The sequence below is a fragment of the Schistocerca serialis genome, chromosome 5, assembly GCF_023864345.2.
Source record: "Schistocerca serialis cubense isolate TAMUIC-IGC-003099 chromosome 5, iqSchSeri2.2, whole genome shotgun sequence".
In the NCBI taxonomy this organism is placed as follows: Eukaryota; Metazoa; Arthropoda; class Insecta; order Orthoptera; family Acrididae; genus Schistocerca; species Schistocerca serialis.
Genome location: NC_064642.1, coordinates 718,231,726 through 718,250,871, shown reverse-complemented (window position 1 = coordinate 718,250,871; position 19,146 = coordinate 718,231,726). Strand labels below are relative to the sequence as shown.

The 19,146-nt window shown below is 39.4% G+C and overlaps 1 protein-coding gene across 2 annotated transcripts in view; it reads right to left on the bottom strand.

The window, feature by feature from the left end:
- LOC126481171 (ataxin-3-like) overlaps positions 1 to 19,146 on the bottom strand; it is a 164,510-nt gene that overhangs the window by 31,756 nt on the left and 113,608 nt on the right. Inside the window, exons 4-6 of one of the 2 annotated variants that reach the window (XM_050104739.1) lie at positions 17,235 to 17,303; positions 8,334 to 8,488; positions 7,902 to 8,236 (exon numbers count right to left, since the gene is read on the bottom strand). In XM_050104739.1, coding sequence (XP_049960696.1) covers positions 7,902 to 8,236; positions 8,334 to 8,488; positions 17,235 to 17,303 — 559 coding nt within the window. The remainder of the gene's footprint in view (positions 1 to 7,901; positions 8,237 to 8,333; positions 8,489 to 17,234; positions 17,304 to 19,146) is intronic. The other variant, XM_050104740.1, reaches the window with a different exon arrangement.

Here is a 19,146-nt window from a genome sequence, read left to right as displayed (position 1 = left end):
TGTCTACTTTATGAATGCTCACCACCAAACTGTGTAGGCTTGACCATCCAATGCTCCACATCACAACACTAATGACAACAACAGCCTTGCCACTACACGGGCCATTTGTATACTCCATTCCAGCAAATGTTTCTTTGAACTATGCACGTCGGAATTCTTTCTTCAGCACAAGCTGCTCTCTTGCAATTCCCCTGGCCTAAACCTCTGCTAACTTGTTTTCCACTGCCTCTACTTACCTTTTCCCTTCTCTTTTCTGTCCACACTGCTCCTTCCCCAAACAGATCATGTAACGGCTTGTCCCATCACTCTTCGTAATTCCCTCATATGGCATGCTTTCCCCCCCCCCCCCCCCCCCCCCTCCCCGTCACCCCTCTACCTCTCTATCCAACTCCCTTTCCTGTTCCCTCCTGGCCTCCCTACTCACCTCCACCTTCCTCTCCTTTGCTCCCCTCACTTTCCCCCTCTCCCAACTCTTTATGTGATCCATCCTCTGGACTCTGTCATCTTGTTGTACTGACTCAGATATATGTGAAAGACCTGTCTCATACTACCCCATCACCCTACTCTCAGCTCAAGTGCCCTTCCCTATCCCCTCACCAATCCCACCTGCACCGCAACTGCTATTGATAATCGAGTCTTGCCGTGGCCATGGGCAGGTTTGTAGAAAAATCAGTCAGCTACAGGTGAGTGGTTGCCTTTCCTTTATTTTATGTATTTACCCTTTATTTTTCTTTTGTTGCAAATGCCTAACTTAATCATTTTAATTACTCAGTCTCTTCAACTAGCTCCCAAAACTGGAATCATAATAAATTAGTACATAAATAATATACCACAAGTGCTCTTAACAAAAGACATCACATTTGTTAGTTATGTAAATAATTATTTCTATTCAAGAATTCCTGTATGGTATAGGAGGAGTTATTAAGAAAACACAATTTTAATCTAAATTTGAAAACACCTCTGCTGTCTGTCAGAATTTTATATCTGAGTACTGCAATCTTTTATGAGTCAAATTTAGATCCACAGGAGTCAAGTGCAGATCATTTTTCCTTCTAGTACTGTATTGGTGAATACCTCTGCTACTCTTGATCACAACTGATTCTTACCAACAAATTTCACAACTATACAAATGTACTATGAGATGTGGTTGATATAACTAACTGTTTAAACAGATGCCTGATGTGTGAGCTCCACATATAATTCCACGCTATTCAGTTTATCTTGTGCAACAAACAGTTTTTGCCCATGTGAGGAGTTCCCTCTGAATATTAACATGTAGGACATCAGTAAATGAAAATTTGCAAAATATGTTAATTTATTGGTTTGTATATTCCCAAAGTTGGTAATTACTTTTATGGCAAAAGCACCTGAACCTAAACTTTTAACAAGTCAGCTAGATGGCATATCCATTTTAGGTTCCCATCAATGCATTCAGCCAAGTACTTAAAACTTTCTACTCTGTTGATTATTTCTGTTGATAAATTATATTCATGGCAAGTGGGGTATTTTTGACAATACGTAACTTGTAATTCTTCAAGCTTTCCCAGTGAGGCATTGTCATGTTGATTAATCGGGTTTCTGCCAGTTATTTGCGTCTTTCCTGCATGATATTTCAACTGCGTGACTCACAGTCTTCTTCAGGTGCTGTCTGATACCGATTCCAGTGTGGAACAAGTCCGGTATTTATGCCTAGGTTGTGCTAGGCGTTCCCTCTGTGCCGCATCTCGCGCTCTGTCCGTGGTGTGTGCCAACCAATAGCAACGGCTGTAGCTTCTTCTAGCCACAGCTGTTCCGAATGCTGTGTGCGTACTTTGTGGTTATTATCCACTGTCAATATAGCTGAATTAAGTTCTGAATGACGTCCAAGCTGTGCTATATGTTGTATCTTCCGATTGTCATCATTTGAGTCCTCCTGTGAAGTAGGACATTATGTTACTGTGCTGTGTTGTGCTAGGCACACAGCTAACTAAAATGTAAGTGTAAGAGAGGGCGCATTTCATATCGAAATTTAAAATACTTGGGTAATGGAGAAAAACTGCAGCACTTAGGGAGTCTTATCTGCCTGTCAGACTTTACTTTGCAATCCAATATAATGGCAAAGAAACAGCAGTACGTTGTAGATTTTATCAGCTTAAATTTCTATTATGTGGTCACTTGAAGGTACAATCATCTTCCTCAATAGTGCTGCCCTTTGAAATATAAAAGTGTGACTGACTGACTAACCCATTACTATTCAGATTGATGACAATGTCTCAGTGCATTACCTTGTCAAAAAATTTGGAAATAATGTAAGGAATGAGACTTGCAAATAGTTACTGACAACTGGAGAGTCGCTTTTGTTACACTGATACCTAAAAATGGTATATTTTAATCTGTCTAGAAAAAAGAAATTCCCAACATGGGGAGTAACAAATTGCTCACTACAGGATCTAAATTCATTTGTGAACAGTACTCAGTTTTTACAGTACATATTCAATATTGGTTGCAGAAGGGCAGATTGATTACTCCTTTGTGTAAGGTATGTGCTATAAGCACTCACAAGGTCAGCTAGATGAACATTAGTGACACTTCTTTTCAATACAAAGGATCAGTGTCGAACACAAATCCATACAGGCAGTCAGTCTTGCCTATAATGTGTATGGACCAGTGTTTTGACAGAAGTGATCAGATAATCCCTCACTATACAGTCTACAAAAAATAGATGCAGCAAAGGAAGAAACACAAAGTGTGCAATTTAAATTGAACTAGAAATTCCACAAAAGCATATTGTTGCCCCCATGTCCTTTGCATCTACTTTATACATCAGCTACACCCTCAGAAATCTGTTTTACTTCTTTGTTTGTGTAAGCATTCAGCAGACCTATTACTGACTAAAGGAGTACATAATATCGTCTCTGAGAAACAGAGCTCACGTGTGCCTCCAGTAAACAGAACTGACTAAATGTTGAATCTGCTGCCTGTAATGAAAATTTCAACAATCAAATTCGGGTGGCTCAGTGCCATCTTTACTACTAACATTATTGGTAACACAATATGCAGACAGTATACACATGTATCACTGAATGTACCTGTAAAATTGCATCATTGTATGATTCGGGGAGTTCACGAGACATGATGTCATAAAGATTTAGGTAAGTGAAGAACTAGCTTTTGCTTAAAACAGCACTCAGTAAGACTTCAACATCAGACACGGCGTTTTAATTTGTTACTTCTTTGTTATTAACTCTATTTGCAATACACGTTGCAGACAGTACCTACATACATCAGTGAATGTACCTGCAAGATTATATCATTGCACGACACACAGTTCAGGAGATATAATGCCAAACACTGAAATGCATGATAAACTAGTTTTTGCTTAAAATGCAGCACAAATTATGTGGTTTATGTTCATCCATTGTTTCCATAACAAGAGCACTTAGTGACTTCTAACAAGCTTTAATCGTAATTTCAAACCTTTCCTAAATTTTTTTCTCACTTACACGCTTAAAGCAAATATTTAACACACTAACTCATTTGCAATAAGACATCTGAAGCTTTTTTGACATTGGAGTTGGATTCTTTAAAGAATCGAGAGTTTACTGGTTGGTACGTAATTCCCATTTACCTTATATGGAAATAAAACGTTTAGCACCAATATCTCAGACTTACAGAAAAATCAGCACAAGAGATAACAAAAATGCCATTTTTTATTGCATGCTTAAATTCATTAGAAATGTTTGATCAGTTTTTAAAAAATACAACTACTGAAAATATTTTTTATAAATGTTAAAAAAACCTAGGAATTTCTTGCCAAACAAAACATCTTGAATCAAATTCCCTGTAGCAGGTTAGTTAAAAAAAACTTTACTAGAAACAAAAACCATTTAGCCAGATCCACTGTCATGGTCAACAGAGCTAATGTGTGTTATTTTCAACCTTCAGCTTTGTAAAAAGAATCATGGTGTACTGGATGTACGTATTGTTAGAGATCCAGAAGATCCTCCTTTCCTTTTGTAATTGCAGTCCTGCCTGGATAAAGCTGTTGTACAGATCCAGCTGGTGTTTGGTGCTCTTCCTCTATCACACTTTTGCAAATTTACTTCTCTGAAGTGAGAACGTTTCTCGAAAATATATTTAATCATAAGGCTCTTCAGTACATTCATTCACTGCTGCAGCCAATAAATTTCCAGCTTGTTAACGTTTCTCCCATTCACAAATGTCGCTTGGGTGGTGATATGTATTTCCAAAGCTGTAGGCTTGAAGCAGCTCTCTTTAGTCATTTTGTTACTCACTAACTGCATTTTCCGTTTTTATTTGCTAGTTGTATCACAAATATCGAATCACCTGAATGTAATACGAAATGGTGGCGAACCTTTTTCTTTCTATTACTGCAAACTATCCGTCTCTTCTTCATGATGGTAGCACCTCACAACTTCCTGTACACCCTTTAGTACTTCTTACACTGACATATCCCTAACAGATGTGACAGCAATATTTTTTTAAGGCATCTGTAGTTCTGAGACATCCCTTTATGGAACATCCAATATTTTTACATATTTGCCAACAATAAAAATTGTGAAAACAGTAACTGCAAAAGAAAATGATGAACATATTTATTACAATCTGCTAAAATGACAAATATCAACCATTATTAGTTAAAGAAGATTAGTATATACATTTTATGCATATGGGGGATGACCAAAGAAAGCACTCAGCAACTGAAGGGCACAAAGAAAAGATTTTAAATTACCTCTCCCTCTTCCGTGTGTGTGTGGGGGGGGGGGGGGGGGGGGGGGGGGGAGGGCAGGAGGGGGCAGGGGGGCGGCAGGAGGGGGCAGGGGGGCGGCATCATCCCGTCACTGCTGCCTGAAAAGCAGTTTTGCAGTTTTAGTTGTTGTGGGTAGTTAGGAACATGGAGGAATGTAATTAGTGTAAGGGAAGAACATGATGAAAGTGTAAGGTGCACTAATTCCTCCAGAAATTGAACACTTTCTTCCTCATCCATTTAACATGTCAGCAAGTCACCTTCACTAATGCTTCAGGAGGACCTCTGCTGATACCAACACTATCAGCGATGCACACACTTCAACAGCCAGTACCCTTTCCACACCCAAAGGCCCTCCCACATGACCTAGCTGCCTGGGAAAGTTGCATCTGGAATAACAAATTGCCCCTGCCCCCAGTTTGTTGAAAATTTGGCTGAGGCCTTTGCAGATAGAAACTAACCCCTCCCCTTCCTCCGACAACTTACTCATCTGGATAGAGATCTCCCATGACTTTTAGAACCACAAAAAAGCACAAGAGTCTTCATTCAGTATCATCCAGAACTGGAACCAATAAATCATATTCTCCATCAAAGCTTCAATTAGCCCTCATTGTACACTGAAAAATGGAATATCCTCCACCACAATTCTTCTCACCTTCCCTTATGCAGTATTCCACTAACTCTGAACCTACGCAATATCCTTCTCTGCAGCTAAGCATATCCTGCTCCTAGCCCCTGCCTCATGGGGCTGATCCCTGCGGAAGACCCAAGGATCTGCCCTCTACCATTTATTTTTAATCCCTACTGGCATTTAATACCCCATTAAAGGAGAAAACATGTGAAAGACATGTCCTTCACTGAAACCTTTGCAAAGCATTCCATGTGATATGGCCATGACAAAGTTATCCATTTGGATGAAGGCCACTTAAACTGTGGCCCTATGCTAGCTAGACGAAGTTTCTTATCATGCTCTGAAACATGTCGCTGAAATCAATGGCTGTTTCAACATCAATTCCATTTAGATTCTTCTCAACATCACCTTTTCTCAGTAGTTCAGATAGAACTTCACTGTGCAACATAGTCTTTATTTCTGCAACCCCACCCCCTTCCCCCCGGCCTTAATTTCTGCTAGTGATTGTCTTCCAATTGCCTTATCCTCTTGTTTACACAGCACTCCACTCTTCTGTCTCATGTCGGTCACTCCATTTGTTACCTCCCTAGTCGACTGTACCTCAATCAACAGAACCTTTCTCATCACTACTTTATCATGTACTCTGAGTTCTCTACTTTCTATTTGTAATATCTCTTTTTCTCTCTCAATATTGCTCCTCACTGACAATAACCTGCCCCTGAACACAAACACACACACTTTACAAGGTTTCTCCTAACACTTCCCCTGTCCTCTTCTTCCTCCTTGCTCCACACCCTCTAAATTTCCTCATTGTCAGCCCTAGAAACGATCTCTTCCTGCCCAGTCAGGCAGTAGTGTCAGTAGCAAGCAGAGCTCTGCAAATGTATGTGAAAAAGCTGAGTGTCAAACAATGAAAAGTCCACAACGGAATAATAGCAATATGGGGATAGATTGCTGCTCATCACACAGACGAGGCACTGAGTCACAGATAGACCCAATGAAGAAGACTGCTACATATTTAAGATTTCTGAAATAGAAAACACACACACACACACACACACACACACACACACACACACACGCACACGCAGACGCGCGCGCGCGCCCACACACACACACACACACACACACACACACACACACACACACACACTGAGCACAATCTGGTGGAGATGAGGGCAAGTGGGGTGGGGGTCAGGCGGGGCAGGGGGGGGGGGGGGTCAGGAGGCGGTGTCAGACAGGGAGAGGGGAAGGGGAAGGGGAAAAGAACTGTGTAAGTGTGGAGGCAGATACTGTGCTGCCACCAGTGGAAGCATGGAAGCATACAGGGATGTGATGGGGAGAGGATCTGGGTGAGAGGGGTGGAAGGGGGGAAGGACAAAGCAGAGAAGATAAGTAGAGAAAGGGGGAGAAAGTAAGAAGCTAGACACTGTACGTAGTCAAAACCCTGGCAGAGAACATGATACAGTTTCTCCAGTCCTAGATGGTGCTGAGTCACAAAAGGAGTTTTCCTTTGTGACAAGACAGTGGGGATGTGATAGATGTGTGTGGAGGTGTGCATGGAGGTAATAGGTGACTGGAGAGAGAAAGCATGGGAAATTTGTTTTCGGACAAGGTTAGGACGGTAAATTTGGACTGTGAATGACGCTGTGAGACCCTTGGCATATTTGTAGAGGTACTGCTCGTCACTACAGATGTGATAAACTTGGTGCCTAGGCTGGATGGAAGGAATAGGTGGCAGCTACCAAAGTGGAGGTATTATTGGTGGTTGGTAGGTTTGATATGGACAGAGGTACTGATGTAGTCACACCTGAGATGGTAGTCAACATCGAGGCAGGTGGCTTGTAGGGTTGAGAAGGATCAGGTGATGCAAATAGGGGAGAAGGTGTTGAGTTTCTGAATGAATGTGGATAGGGTGCCCTCACCATCAGTCGAAATCATGAAGAAATCGTCAATGAATCTGAACCAGACAAGGAGTTTGGGATTGTGGGTTATTAGCAAGGTTTCCTTTAGATGGATCAGGAATAGGTTGGCATAAGATGGTGCTATGCTGGTTCCAATTGCTGTACCATGGATTTGTTTGTAGGCGATACCTTCAAGGGAGAAGTACTTGTGGGTGATGATATAGTTAGTCATGGTTACTAGGAAGGGGTTTGTAAGTCTGATGTCAGTTTGGTGTTGGGAAAGGCAGTGTTCAATAGTAGCAAGGCCATGAGGAAAATTTTAAAAAGTTGAGAGTGTGTTTCTTAACCTGATGGAACACTTTTCCCAAGCAAAAATTAAGGCATTGTCACATCTACATACCTCTCTAATGCTGAGTGCACCTTCTCCTTTTCAATTAGTGATATGCATACATATATTCTATCCTGCATTTTCCATCAATGTATGTAAACACATTTCATTACCTTAAATTGTTCATGCTGCAGTACCATCTCCATAACATAAATTTCTTTTAGCATATTCTTAGGTATTGTGTTACAGAAAGATAAGCACACGTGTAGAAATCCACTATCACACACTTACTTCTTCCTCATTAGCTGGGGTGACGCGTGATGAACTCTCATCTTGCAAACTAAGTCTGAGAGCTGCTTGTAACTCTGTATCGTCAGTACTCAGACTGCGTTCAATTTCTATTGGTATATGTGTCACTCTTGGTGGATTACTGTCAGTCAGACTCAGCCTCACAGCTCTCTGTAGGTCCTGGTCCTCTTCAGAATCTTGAGCACTTACAGGAACAACTTTGCGCACAATTGTGGCAAGCAGGCGAGGCTTCTCGTGCTGTACAGCAGGGGCAAGGTGCAACAAATTGTCAGCTTCTGACTCGGGAAGATCCCCAAACACAACAAAAATAGAATAACCTACAGAAAAAATGAAACCATTTTGTCATACTACACTGACAAATTTTTAAAAAATTGCTTATATAACCACATGAATTTAAAAGAAGAAATAGTCTACCTTCTTGCTGCAGCTGTGCTAGGAACATGGCTAAATATGTGTCACTAATCAGTTCAGGTCCACTAAGTAATGAGTTCAAATTGAACCACTGCTGGCCCAATCGGCGAATTGTAAACCAGTGGTCACGATAGTTGCAAATGAATGCATTCATTTCACTATAAACAAAAATATCATGTGAAAGGTTCAGTAACCTTTAGACATTGAGAAAACTGCTCATAAAGATACCAAAAATTAATATCTTCTTTTACATTAATTACAACTTTTCCAAATTTATATTAGAGTCAAATAGAATTGCTAAAGGGTGACAAGTACAGGTAGTTACTACCAAAATCAGGAACTGCAAGAATGGGAATTTATGCTTGTGATATTTAAATGTTAAAATTTCACTTCCAAAATATTGAGTTGAAAGGAAACCACAGAAAAGCTTGCCCACATCCATTCACAATTCTGGAATTTAAGTATTATTTGCATGTGCCACAGATCATAATTGACATCTCTTCAAATGATTTGGAATGAGCCAATTTTACACATACTTTCTCAAGGAAAATATAGCAAATGTTGACATTTTGGATGACTGTCTTGAGTTACACTACCACCTGCCCTTTTTTCATATAAGCATTTCTATATTATTACACAATAAGATATTCTTCTGTGGTATTGAACTTATCAAGACGTTTGTGTTTGTAGTTCATTTTATTAAGTTCTTTACGCCACTGAGTAAATGATGAAAGATATGTATGGCTTTTCATGCCATGCTAAGGCTGAATGAAGGATAATGTCACTTCTTTTATGAATGGTTCTATTGTTTTTGAGCCAAAATTGATTGCCAACAGCATACGGGTGCAAATATACAGTTGCCAACAGACCCAACTGTTTAAAGCACTCTTTACAAGAGGTTGCAGAGTGGATTTCACATATTATCCTACCACATGCTTCTGTTTAACAAACACTTCTTTTCTCAGTGACAAGTTACATCAGAATACGATACTATGTGACACATGTGAATGGAAATAGGGAACACCAACTTCCTTCATTTTCATCTCCAAAATCTGATATCTGCAATGCAAAGCATAGACACTTAACAAGTATTAACATGCAACTTCCTGTTGAAGTAGTTATCAATGTAAACTTCTAAAAATATTATGACAAGGATAGTTGCTACTCATCATATAGCAGAGATGCCGAGTCGCAGAGCGGCACAACAAAAAGACTGTCACAAAATTAGCTTTCAGCCAATGAGGCTTTTGTCAAAAATAGATGACAGGCCTGTTGTCTATTTTTGACAAAAGCCTCATTGGCTGAAAGCTTATTTTGTGACAGTCTTCTTGTTGTGCCTATCTGCGACTCAGTATCTCTGCTATAAGGTGAGTAGCAACTATCCTTTTCACAATATTGTTACATCCCATTCTGGATTTTTCGTTGTTCAATTTAAACATCTTAAGGCAATTATGGAAAGAATAGACTGCTATTCACAATGATGATGACACGCTGAGTTGTGGACAGGCAAAACAAAAAGACAGTTACACACTGTGCTTTCGACCACACACACAAGATTCTATCTCTGGCCACTCTGCAATTATCGTGCTGATCAAAAGCATTAATTTGGAGTGGGGCAGGGAAGGGGAAGGAATAGCCAGATACAGGTGGGGGGGAGTAGAGCATTGTCTGGCAGAGCATCAGAGGATGCAGGGATAGAAGGCAGCAGGACAAGGCTGCAAAATGAAGTGGGAGAGGTGGGCAGAAAAGGAGAGGAGCAGACAGGGGAAAAAGACTGTTGGATGCGTTGCCACAGGGAGGGGGGTGGGGGGTGGAAGAAAGACTGGCGAGTACGTTGTCAGACAGCTATCTGTTATTCCAAACTGGACTTTCCAGTGCCTGAGTATTAGAATTTTTTTATCGTGGAGAATCAGTTATTAATTTACAAAATATTTACATTTTCAAGTTCTGAATTTTCTCCCTCCACCTAGATTATAATATTTGCATTATCAGCTTTTTGGATATATGATGACAAACAATTTACATTTAACTAAAACAATAGCAGACTAAATATCGATCCCTATGGTATGCCTGTAATAATTATTTTCCATTCTGAAGGCGCTCTTTTGTTGTATACACTTCCTGAATTCCTTCATATGACATTATACAGCCTTTAAGTTAGAGAGGATGGAAACCAGTTACTAGCAAGATCTCAAAGATTGTATTATTTTTGTTTCTGCAGGAGACCAGTGAAGACTTCACACTCAAATGCATTTGATAAACCACATGAAACAACAGTTGGCAATATTTCATCATTTAAATTTGGTGTAAGCTGGTTAGTGTGCTGAAAAATGGCATGTTCTGTTGAGAGACCCTTCTGAATTCCAAATCAAGGGAATGACTACGGGCCAGTTGTATAAAACAGTTGATCTTGAATGAAAAATGATCTTGGATCAAGCAGCACTCAAGACTTCCATATTATATAGACATTAATTGCAAATTATTTGGCTCCAATGGAGTGCAACTTTGACTAGCAAAATTTCATGGGTCAATCCACATCCACAGCTTAAGTTCAAAATTATATATCTTTAAGGTTAAATTAAAGAGAATATCAGATATTTAAATAATGAAAGTAGATAATCATTCCTGATAATCTGAGAATTATTTGAGATTGCTCATAATTAATGTGAAAAAGTTTAAAGATACGTCACAGACATACAGTGGCAGAGCAGGAAAGGGGATAGGCTCCAATAGCAACAAATTCCATAATTCTGAACATGTGCTTAAATTGCTACGCTAACTGCCGACACTTTAATGAATGGAAATAAAAGGCTAGTTTTGTCTACTGGTCAATCTAGACATGATGATGTCCTAAGAGTTCGATGGTTACATGATGAAATATTGTTCCGAATGTCTGAGAATTTAACCCAGCCAGTCCGAAGATTTTATTTTTCCACTTAACTTCTGCCAATTCTTGTTATTGTGCAATAGGTCATAATGCATCAAGATTTGGACTTCCCCTTAAACTGTAGGTCTCCAAATATCTAGATTAAGAAGTCTGTGCAAAGGTCTAATGTAGGCCGGGTTGTATATCTACAAAAGGACCATGACCAGTAAATTACTGTGGTGCTCAATCCAACCTTAAGTTTGGGTGCTCTGCCCAAGCAGAACATTCAACTATACACATTCACTGCTCTCCGCATTGACTATTTCTTTCCTGTTGAGTAACAATGGATTTAAAGCTGTGAATTACTGAAACTTTGGCCACAAAGAAATCTGCATAAATTTAATAATATTGTTTCTTTTCATTTGCTTTATGAATATTTGACTACTACTAGACTTTTCAGCTGTGGAACAGTTCCTTGTAATAGTTTGAATTGCACCTGCTTATTTCCTTCTATCTTAACAAAACGAAAACCTCAGTAATAAATTATGTGTACCTACAATGCACAATTAATAATATGTATGTTTTCAGCATGTTCAGCAAACTTCTGAAACCCTGACATGACATCACTGTTGTCTACAGTTTATGTTAGCAGTCAACTCAGCTGCACCAGCTAACAGCCAACAACAGATGGCTGTGAATAGTCTGCTGCTGAATGATGTATTCTCTACGACACTGGTTATAATGATAATTATGAGACCACACTGTTTTGAAATTACACTGCCTGAATATACCACATGCTGTTTTCCTTGCACTCTGGGCCACTGTGGTGGGCATCATTCCGAGTTTAAGGACCTTAAAGCACTGTGAACTGCATTGTTTCTTTTCATTTGCTTTATGAATATTTGACTACTACTAGACTTTTCAGCTGTGGAACAGTTCCTTGTAATAGTTTGAAATGCACCTGCTTATTTCCTTCTATCTTTACAAAACAAAAACCTCAGTAATAAATCCTGTGTACCTACAATGTACAATTAATAATCTGTGGTTGAAGTGCAATACTTGTGTTGAGAGCTGATGTAGCAGCATTACCAAGTGTGTCTTGTGATAACTCAGATCAACATTTGATCTCATTCAGTTGGTCACAATTTAGTGTTATACAACAGCAATTTCATGAACTGGATTCATTTTCTAAACTGAGAGCAAATTTGATCTCCAGTCAGTGATATTTATACAATCGACTCAACATATTGTATTTTAGGAAAGGTGTATTATAGATCTTGTATATATGATGTTTTCTACTATCTTCGAGAAGGAGATATGATGCGAGACTGGTTGGTAATTATATATGTCTTGCTACCTTTTGTATAATGGAGCCTGACTAAAGTATTTCAGCCTGCTTTGAAATATATCCTATGATAGTGTTGTACTGCCTATGAGACTGAGTACATTGCATATATGGAAACAGGATTTCAGTAATTTAGAAAAGATACTATCAAGTATGTGAGAGTTTTTACTTTTAAGGCACTGAACAATATTCTTAATTTTCTGGCAGAGCACAGTACAGTCAACTGGTGTCAAAAACAGCCATTTTCGTAACAAAATCGCAGAAGTTTTTTCTGAACAGTTCTGTATGATTTTTGGGGTGCTGAATTGGAATTTAATGTTTACTCAAAATTTTTGCACTTTTTCAGTTTTTCACTTGTTATCTCGGAAAGTATGCACTTTTCGAAGTTGACTACTCTGTACAAAATTAAAGTAGACAAAATTTCCCACAAAATACACTAATTAGGTTGATTTTCTCACACGCATAATTGGTGCCAAAGCACACTGAAAAACAGCGACTTTTGGGCCCATCTACAGAAACATAAAAAATGCCCATTCCACCCAACACAACTCGGAAAATATACACTACTGGCCATTAAAATTGCTACACCACATAGATGACATGCTACAGATGCAAAATTTAACCGACAGGAAGAAGATGCTGTGACATGCAAATGATTAGGTTTTAAGAGCATTCACACAACGTTGGCACCGGTGGCGACACCTACAATGTGCTGACATGAGGAAAGTTTCCAACCGATTTCTCATACACAAACAGCAGTTGACCGGCGTTGCCTGGTGAAACGTCGTCGTGATGCCTTGTGTGAGGAGGAGAAATGTGTACCATCATGTTTCCGACTTTGATAAGGGTCGGATTGTAGCTTATCACGATTACGGTTTACCGTATCGCGGCACTGCTGCTCGCATTGGACGAGATCCAATGACTGTTAGCAGAATATGGAATCGGTGGGTTCAGGAGGATAATACGGAATGCCGTGCTGGATCGCAACGGCCTCATATCACTAGCAGTCGAGATGACAGGCATCTGATCCGCAAGGCAGTAACAGATCGTGCAGCCACGTCTCGATCCCTGGGTCAACAGATTGGGACGTTTGCAAGACAACAACCACCTGCACAAACAGTTCGGCGACATTTGCAGCAGCATGAGCTATCAGCTCAGAGACCATAACTGCGGTTACCCTTGATGCTGCATCACAGACAGGAGCACCTGCGATGGTGTACTCAACGACGAACCTGGGTGCACGAATGGCAAAACGTCATTTTTTCAAATGAATCCAGGTTCTGTTTACAGCATCATGATGGTCGCATCCGTGTTTGGTGACATCGCGGTGAATGCACATTGGGTGCGTGTATTCGTCATCGCCATACTGGCGTATCACCCAGCGTGATGGTATGGGGTTCCATTGGTTACACGTCTCGGTCACCACTTGTTCGCATTGACGGCACTTTGACAGTGGAAATTACATTTCAGATGTGTTACGACCCGTGGCTCTACCATGCATTCGATCCCTGCGAAACCCTAAATTTCAGCAGGATAATGCACGACCACATGTTGCAGGTCCTGTACGGGCCTTTCTGGATACAGAAAATGTTCGACTGCTGCCCTGGCCAGCACATTCTCCAGATCTCTCACCAATTGAAAACGTCTGGTCAATGGTGGCCAAGCACCTGGCTCGTCACAATGCGCCAGTCACTACTCTTGACGAACTGTGGTATCGTGTTGAAGCTGCATGGGCAGCTGTACCTGTACGCGCCATCCCAGGCGTATCAAGGCCGTTATTATGGCCAAAGGTGGTTGTTCTGGGTACTGATTTCTCAGGATCTATGCACCAAAATTGCATGAAAATGTAATCACATGTCAGTTCTAGTATAAAATATTTGTCCAATGAATACCCACTGATCATCTGCATTTCTTCTTGGTGTAGCAATTTTAATGGCCAGTAGTGTACACACCAGCAATGAAAACAATTATACCACCTGAAAGTGCATTAAATTACCTACAAGAGATGTCTGTAATATTCAGTTTTCTTGTAAGGACGGAACAAAGCAAAAATGATGAAAAATACCTCTTGAGCCCTCCCACCTGCCTATCTCTCATCAGTATTATACTTTCAGGTGTATTTTCCTTGAAAAGAGTTTTTTTGAATTAATTGGTGGGAAAGAGCATTGGATAAAAATGTAGACAAATTATATTTACTATGTATTAGGTACATAATACTGAATAGAAAGGTGACTATGAAATCTGTTTGTAGTAATATACATGTGTCATGAAACAAGTGAATATCGAGCACACGACTGAGTCATCATTTCGAGTAGGTTCTCCATCTGGAAAAGAAAGATGGCATTTAATGACAGAATATGGATACGAAAATTGTAAGTTGTACAGTGAACTATCAATGTATGAACAAATACTTGTACTGATGTCAACTGCACAGTTTTTTTACTCATCTCTGCTTGCTTGCTGGTGGTCCAGACAATGTTTATTGGATACTAGCAGATCCAGGTGAAGGGTTTTGGGCAATGGAAGACCTAGGCAAATTATCAGAAAGGTCCAGGCTGAACAGGGTTGCTGTTCTCCAACTGAATAAATTGTAATTGAATGATTAATACTATGACAGAGAAAAATTGAATGGTATAGGTGCATAATGCTACAAAATATTACATGAATTAATACCTTCTGCCATCTCAGCTACTTCAGACAATGGTACGCAAATGACTCATCCAAGTGATTGCCGTATTCTATATCAAAATAGTCCTTAATATTGAAGCACAACCCTTCAAATTGCTGGCACAGTTTCATGCACAACAGTCCTGCTTGCCTACACCTACCAACCTTGGCAATCTGTCTTAAATTTGCAAGATATAAGCTGAAGAAGCCTCTCAGGAGCCATGGTTTTCAATGTGATAATGGGAGCCAACCCATTTTTTGTCAAATGCCACACCCACTGCTCTGGATCCATATAGTACAGTATCCGGCAAATTTATGACTCATATATCAATTACGTATGAAGTAAGTACAATCAAAATGTAGCATTTTTGTTCGATGAGGATTCAGACAGATGGAAGACTATCAATTCCCTGGATCACTTTAGGAGGTCAACAAAACGGCAGTTCGTGGAGATACAATTTAGCATGACACCAACAAGTATCTAATGCAAAAAACAAGGATGGACTAATTGCCATGCTGATGACCATGCAGATGACAAAATGTGGTTAAAGTGGAATCACTCTCGTAATGCGTATGGTACAATCCTTGGCTTTGGTACAATCCTTGGCTTTGGCTCACAAGAATTAACAACTACGGGGAAAGATATTGACCTTCTTGCCATAATTATTGATCTTCAAACTTCCACAATGTATATTTCTCCAAGCCAGGCAGATATGTCTCCCAGTTCTTCTGATATCCGGGAAGTGGTGTGGAGAAGATTGTTGCCAAGTACATGCGCTTCCTCTACACAATAAGTGGTTGTGACTATGCCCACATTACTCAACCACGTGAAGGTTAAATTTCTCATGTCCCTCTCAAAAACATCCCACTTTTGAATTTTAAATTGCTACATTCACTGATCCTTCAGCCCATCCAAAGGAAGTATCAGCTGCTGGTGAGAAATTACTGATAGCTTTTTATGATGGTATGCTGCACTCCGCAACACTCAACTAGCCAAGGTTTAAAGAATATGTGACATTGGCCTACAATGCATACATCCAACTGATGCTGCAGCTCAACAATACACCAAGATGTGTGGGTGTAGGTGAGCAGGAATGGTCCACCTGAAACTGTGCCAACAATGTGAAGGGTCATACTCTAACATCAACGACAGTTTTCATGTAGAAGATGGAGACGACCTGGACGAGCTCCTTGCAGTACCAGTATCTGAAGCAGCTGAGAGAACAGAAAGTATTAATTCAAGCAATATTTTGCAGTATTATGCATCTTTGCTGGTCAATTTTTCTCTATCATAACACTGATCAATCAATTACAACTTATTTAGTTGAAGAACAGCAACTCACTGTTCAGCATGGATCTCTCACAGCCCTTGACACTTTGTGTGGATCTTCAATCCCCCAAAACACTTCAACTGGACCTCCTAGTGGCCAAGAAACACTGCCCAGGCCACCAACAGCTAAATGGAGATAAGTATAAACTGTGCACAACACCAGTACAGGTCTTTTTCATACACTGATAGTTCCCAGTACAACTTAGCTGTCTTGCATACTCATATTCTATCACTAAATGCCTGCTTTCTTTTCCAAATGAAGAACTTACTCCAAGTGCTGAACCTATCACATACACATTAATACTTACAGATTTCATACACCAAAAGTATAGAACCAAAGTGTGTGTGTGTGTGTGTGTGTGTGTGTGTGTGTGTGTGTGTGTGTGTGTGTGTGTGTGTGGGCGCGCCTTTGGTCATATTGATTTACTTCAAGAGTTATACTCTGAGCCTAAAAATGAGAAATTGTTTATGGATGGATATATAATTATGAAGGAAAGCTATCATCAGCCCAAACATTGGTCTGAATACCACATTGCTTACTAGGCACAACTCAGTTGGAGATGGTAAGCCATTGTATTCTTCTGACCTTTCAACTGACTTATCAAGCCAGTTATAGAGAGACCTACAGTTTAATATTGATTCCCAAATGTGTAGTAATCAGAGGTGAAAGAAGTGATAAATAACAGATAAAAATACCAGGATTGATGGAGGTGACTGAACCCAACACTTCTGACTCCATAGTTTGGCACTCTGGATGGGTAATACCTGTTTGAGAAAAGCAGTTTCAATGAGCAGCTGTCAGCAGTTTCAATGAGCAGCTGTCAGCAACATTACAGTTTCTGGCAACAACAAGAAGTTATTAAGATTTAAAATTTTTGACAGTAATGTCAAAGCACGCACTACGGAAAATACAATTACACACAACACTCATTATTATTGATTTATTACCCATTTTTAAGAATATACTTGAGATTAATGTCATCATCTGCAAAATTGTATACACAGTTCTGAAGACGATTTCATGATTACAAGTAAAGTACCTCACATTGAACTGATCTCATTAGATTGCTGAACTCTCTGTGTTACACAGTCTGCAACGATATTTTATAAAAGTATGCTCCCTGTTTGGCACAGGATCTACAGCTCCCATTTTCTCTATTAAGGAATTATAAGAAGTTGCCTTCTTATATTGGCTTCTGTACTTCTTCAACCCTTCGTTTCCACAAACTTTTGCGGTTCTACATATTCCAATAAATTCAGCAAAGAACACTCATAACACTGAAAGCATAGCAACCACTAAAATTTTCTGATTCACTGAGCACAAAAAGCCAAGAAACATTAAATTTATCATACATGCGAGTCACAAATGTTCTGTGCCAGATTTGCAGTTGTTCATGGCCCACAGTCAATAATTTGTCACTGTAGATGTGATTTGTGCCCCCAAATTTTGGCAAACTTGACCAAACTTTGCTATAATTTGTCTGTGCAGATGTTAGTTAGTAAGTTAGTTAGTTTGTTGCATGTTCCATTGATCAATCGCATGATACTGTAGCCGTTATGAAGTGGAATGTGTCAAGTGCACAAGAAATGCATATATGAAACAAAATTTTTTAATAGATTAATATTTCTATTATTTATCGCATTCTCTTAAATGGCACAACATGTAGACACTATATTCATAGAGTTATTTATTCCTATTCAAGAATTCATCTATGGTACAGAATGAGTTGTCAAGGAGATATGATTTCAATTTATTTTTGAAGCTATTACTGCTGTCTGTTAGGCATTTTATTTCATCTGGTAATTTGTCAAATTTTTTTATAGCAGCACATTTTTACCCCTTTCTGTGCCAAAGATAGATTGAGTGAAGGATAGTGTAAGTTTTTCTTTTTCCTGGTATTATAATCATGAATGTCACAGTTGTTTTAAACTGGTCCATGTTGTTGAGAACAAATTTCATTAGTGATTAAATGTACTGTGAGGCTGTTGTAAGAATTCCCAATCTTTTAAAAAGATGCCTTCAAGATGTGCGACTATGAACCCCAAACATTATTCTAACCACTTTCTCTTGGAGCAGTGAATACTTTTTGTCTAAGTGTTGAGTTACTGCAAAATATTATTCCGTATGACATCAGAGAGAGAAAGTATGCAAAGTATGTTAGCTTACTTATTTCTAATCCTCAAAATTGGCAGTTATTCTGATTGCAAAAGTTGCTGAACCTAGTCACTTTAGAAGATCCAAAATATGAATTTTCCATTTAAGATTCTCATCTGTATGTACACCTAAATACTTAGTATGCTCTACCCTGTCTATTGACTTCTGTTGATGTGTGATATTTATTGAAGGAACTGCACTTTTTGCAGCAGAAAATTGGATGTACTGTGTTTTTTTAAAGTTTAAAGGAAGCCCATTGGCAGAAAACCTATTAATGACTTTTCGAAAGACCTTATTTGTATCGTTCTCAATTGGAGTTTCTTTTACTGGATTAATAATGATGCTTGTATCATTAGCAAACAGTATAAGTTCAGCTTCTTGTTTCAGATAAGAAGGGAGGTCGTTCACATATATCAAGAACAGAAGGGGACCCATGATTGAACCCTGTGGAAC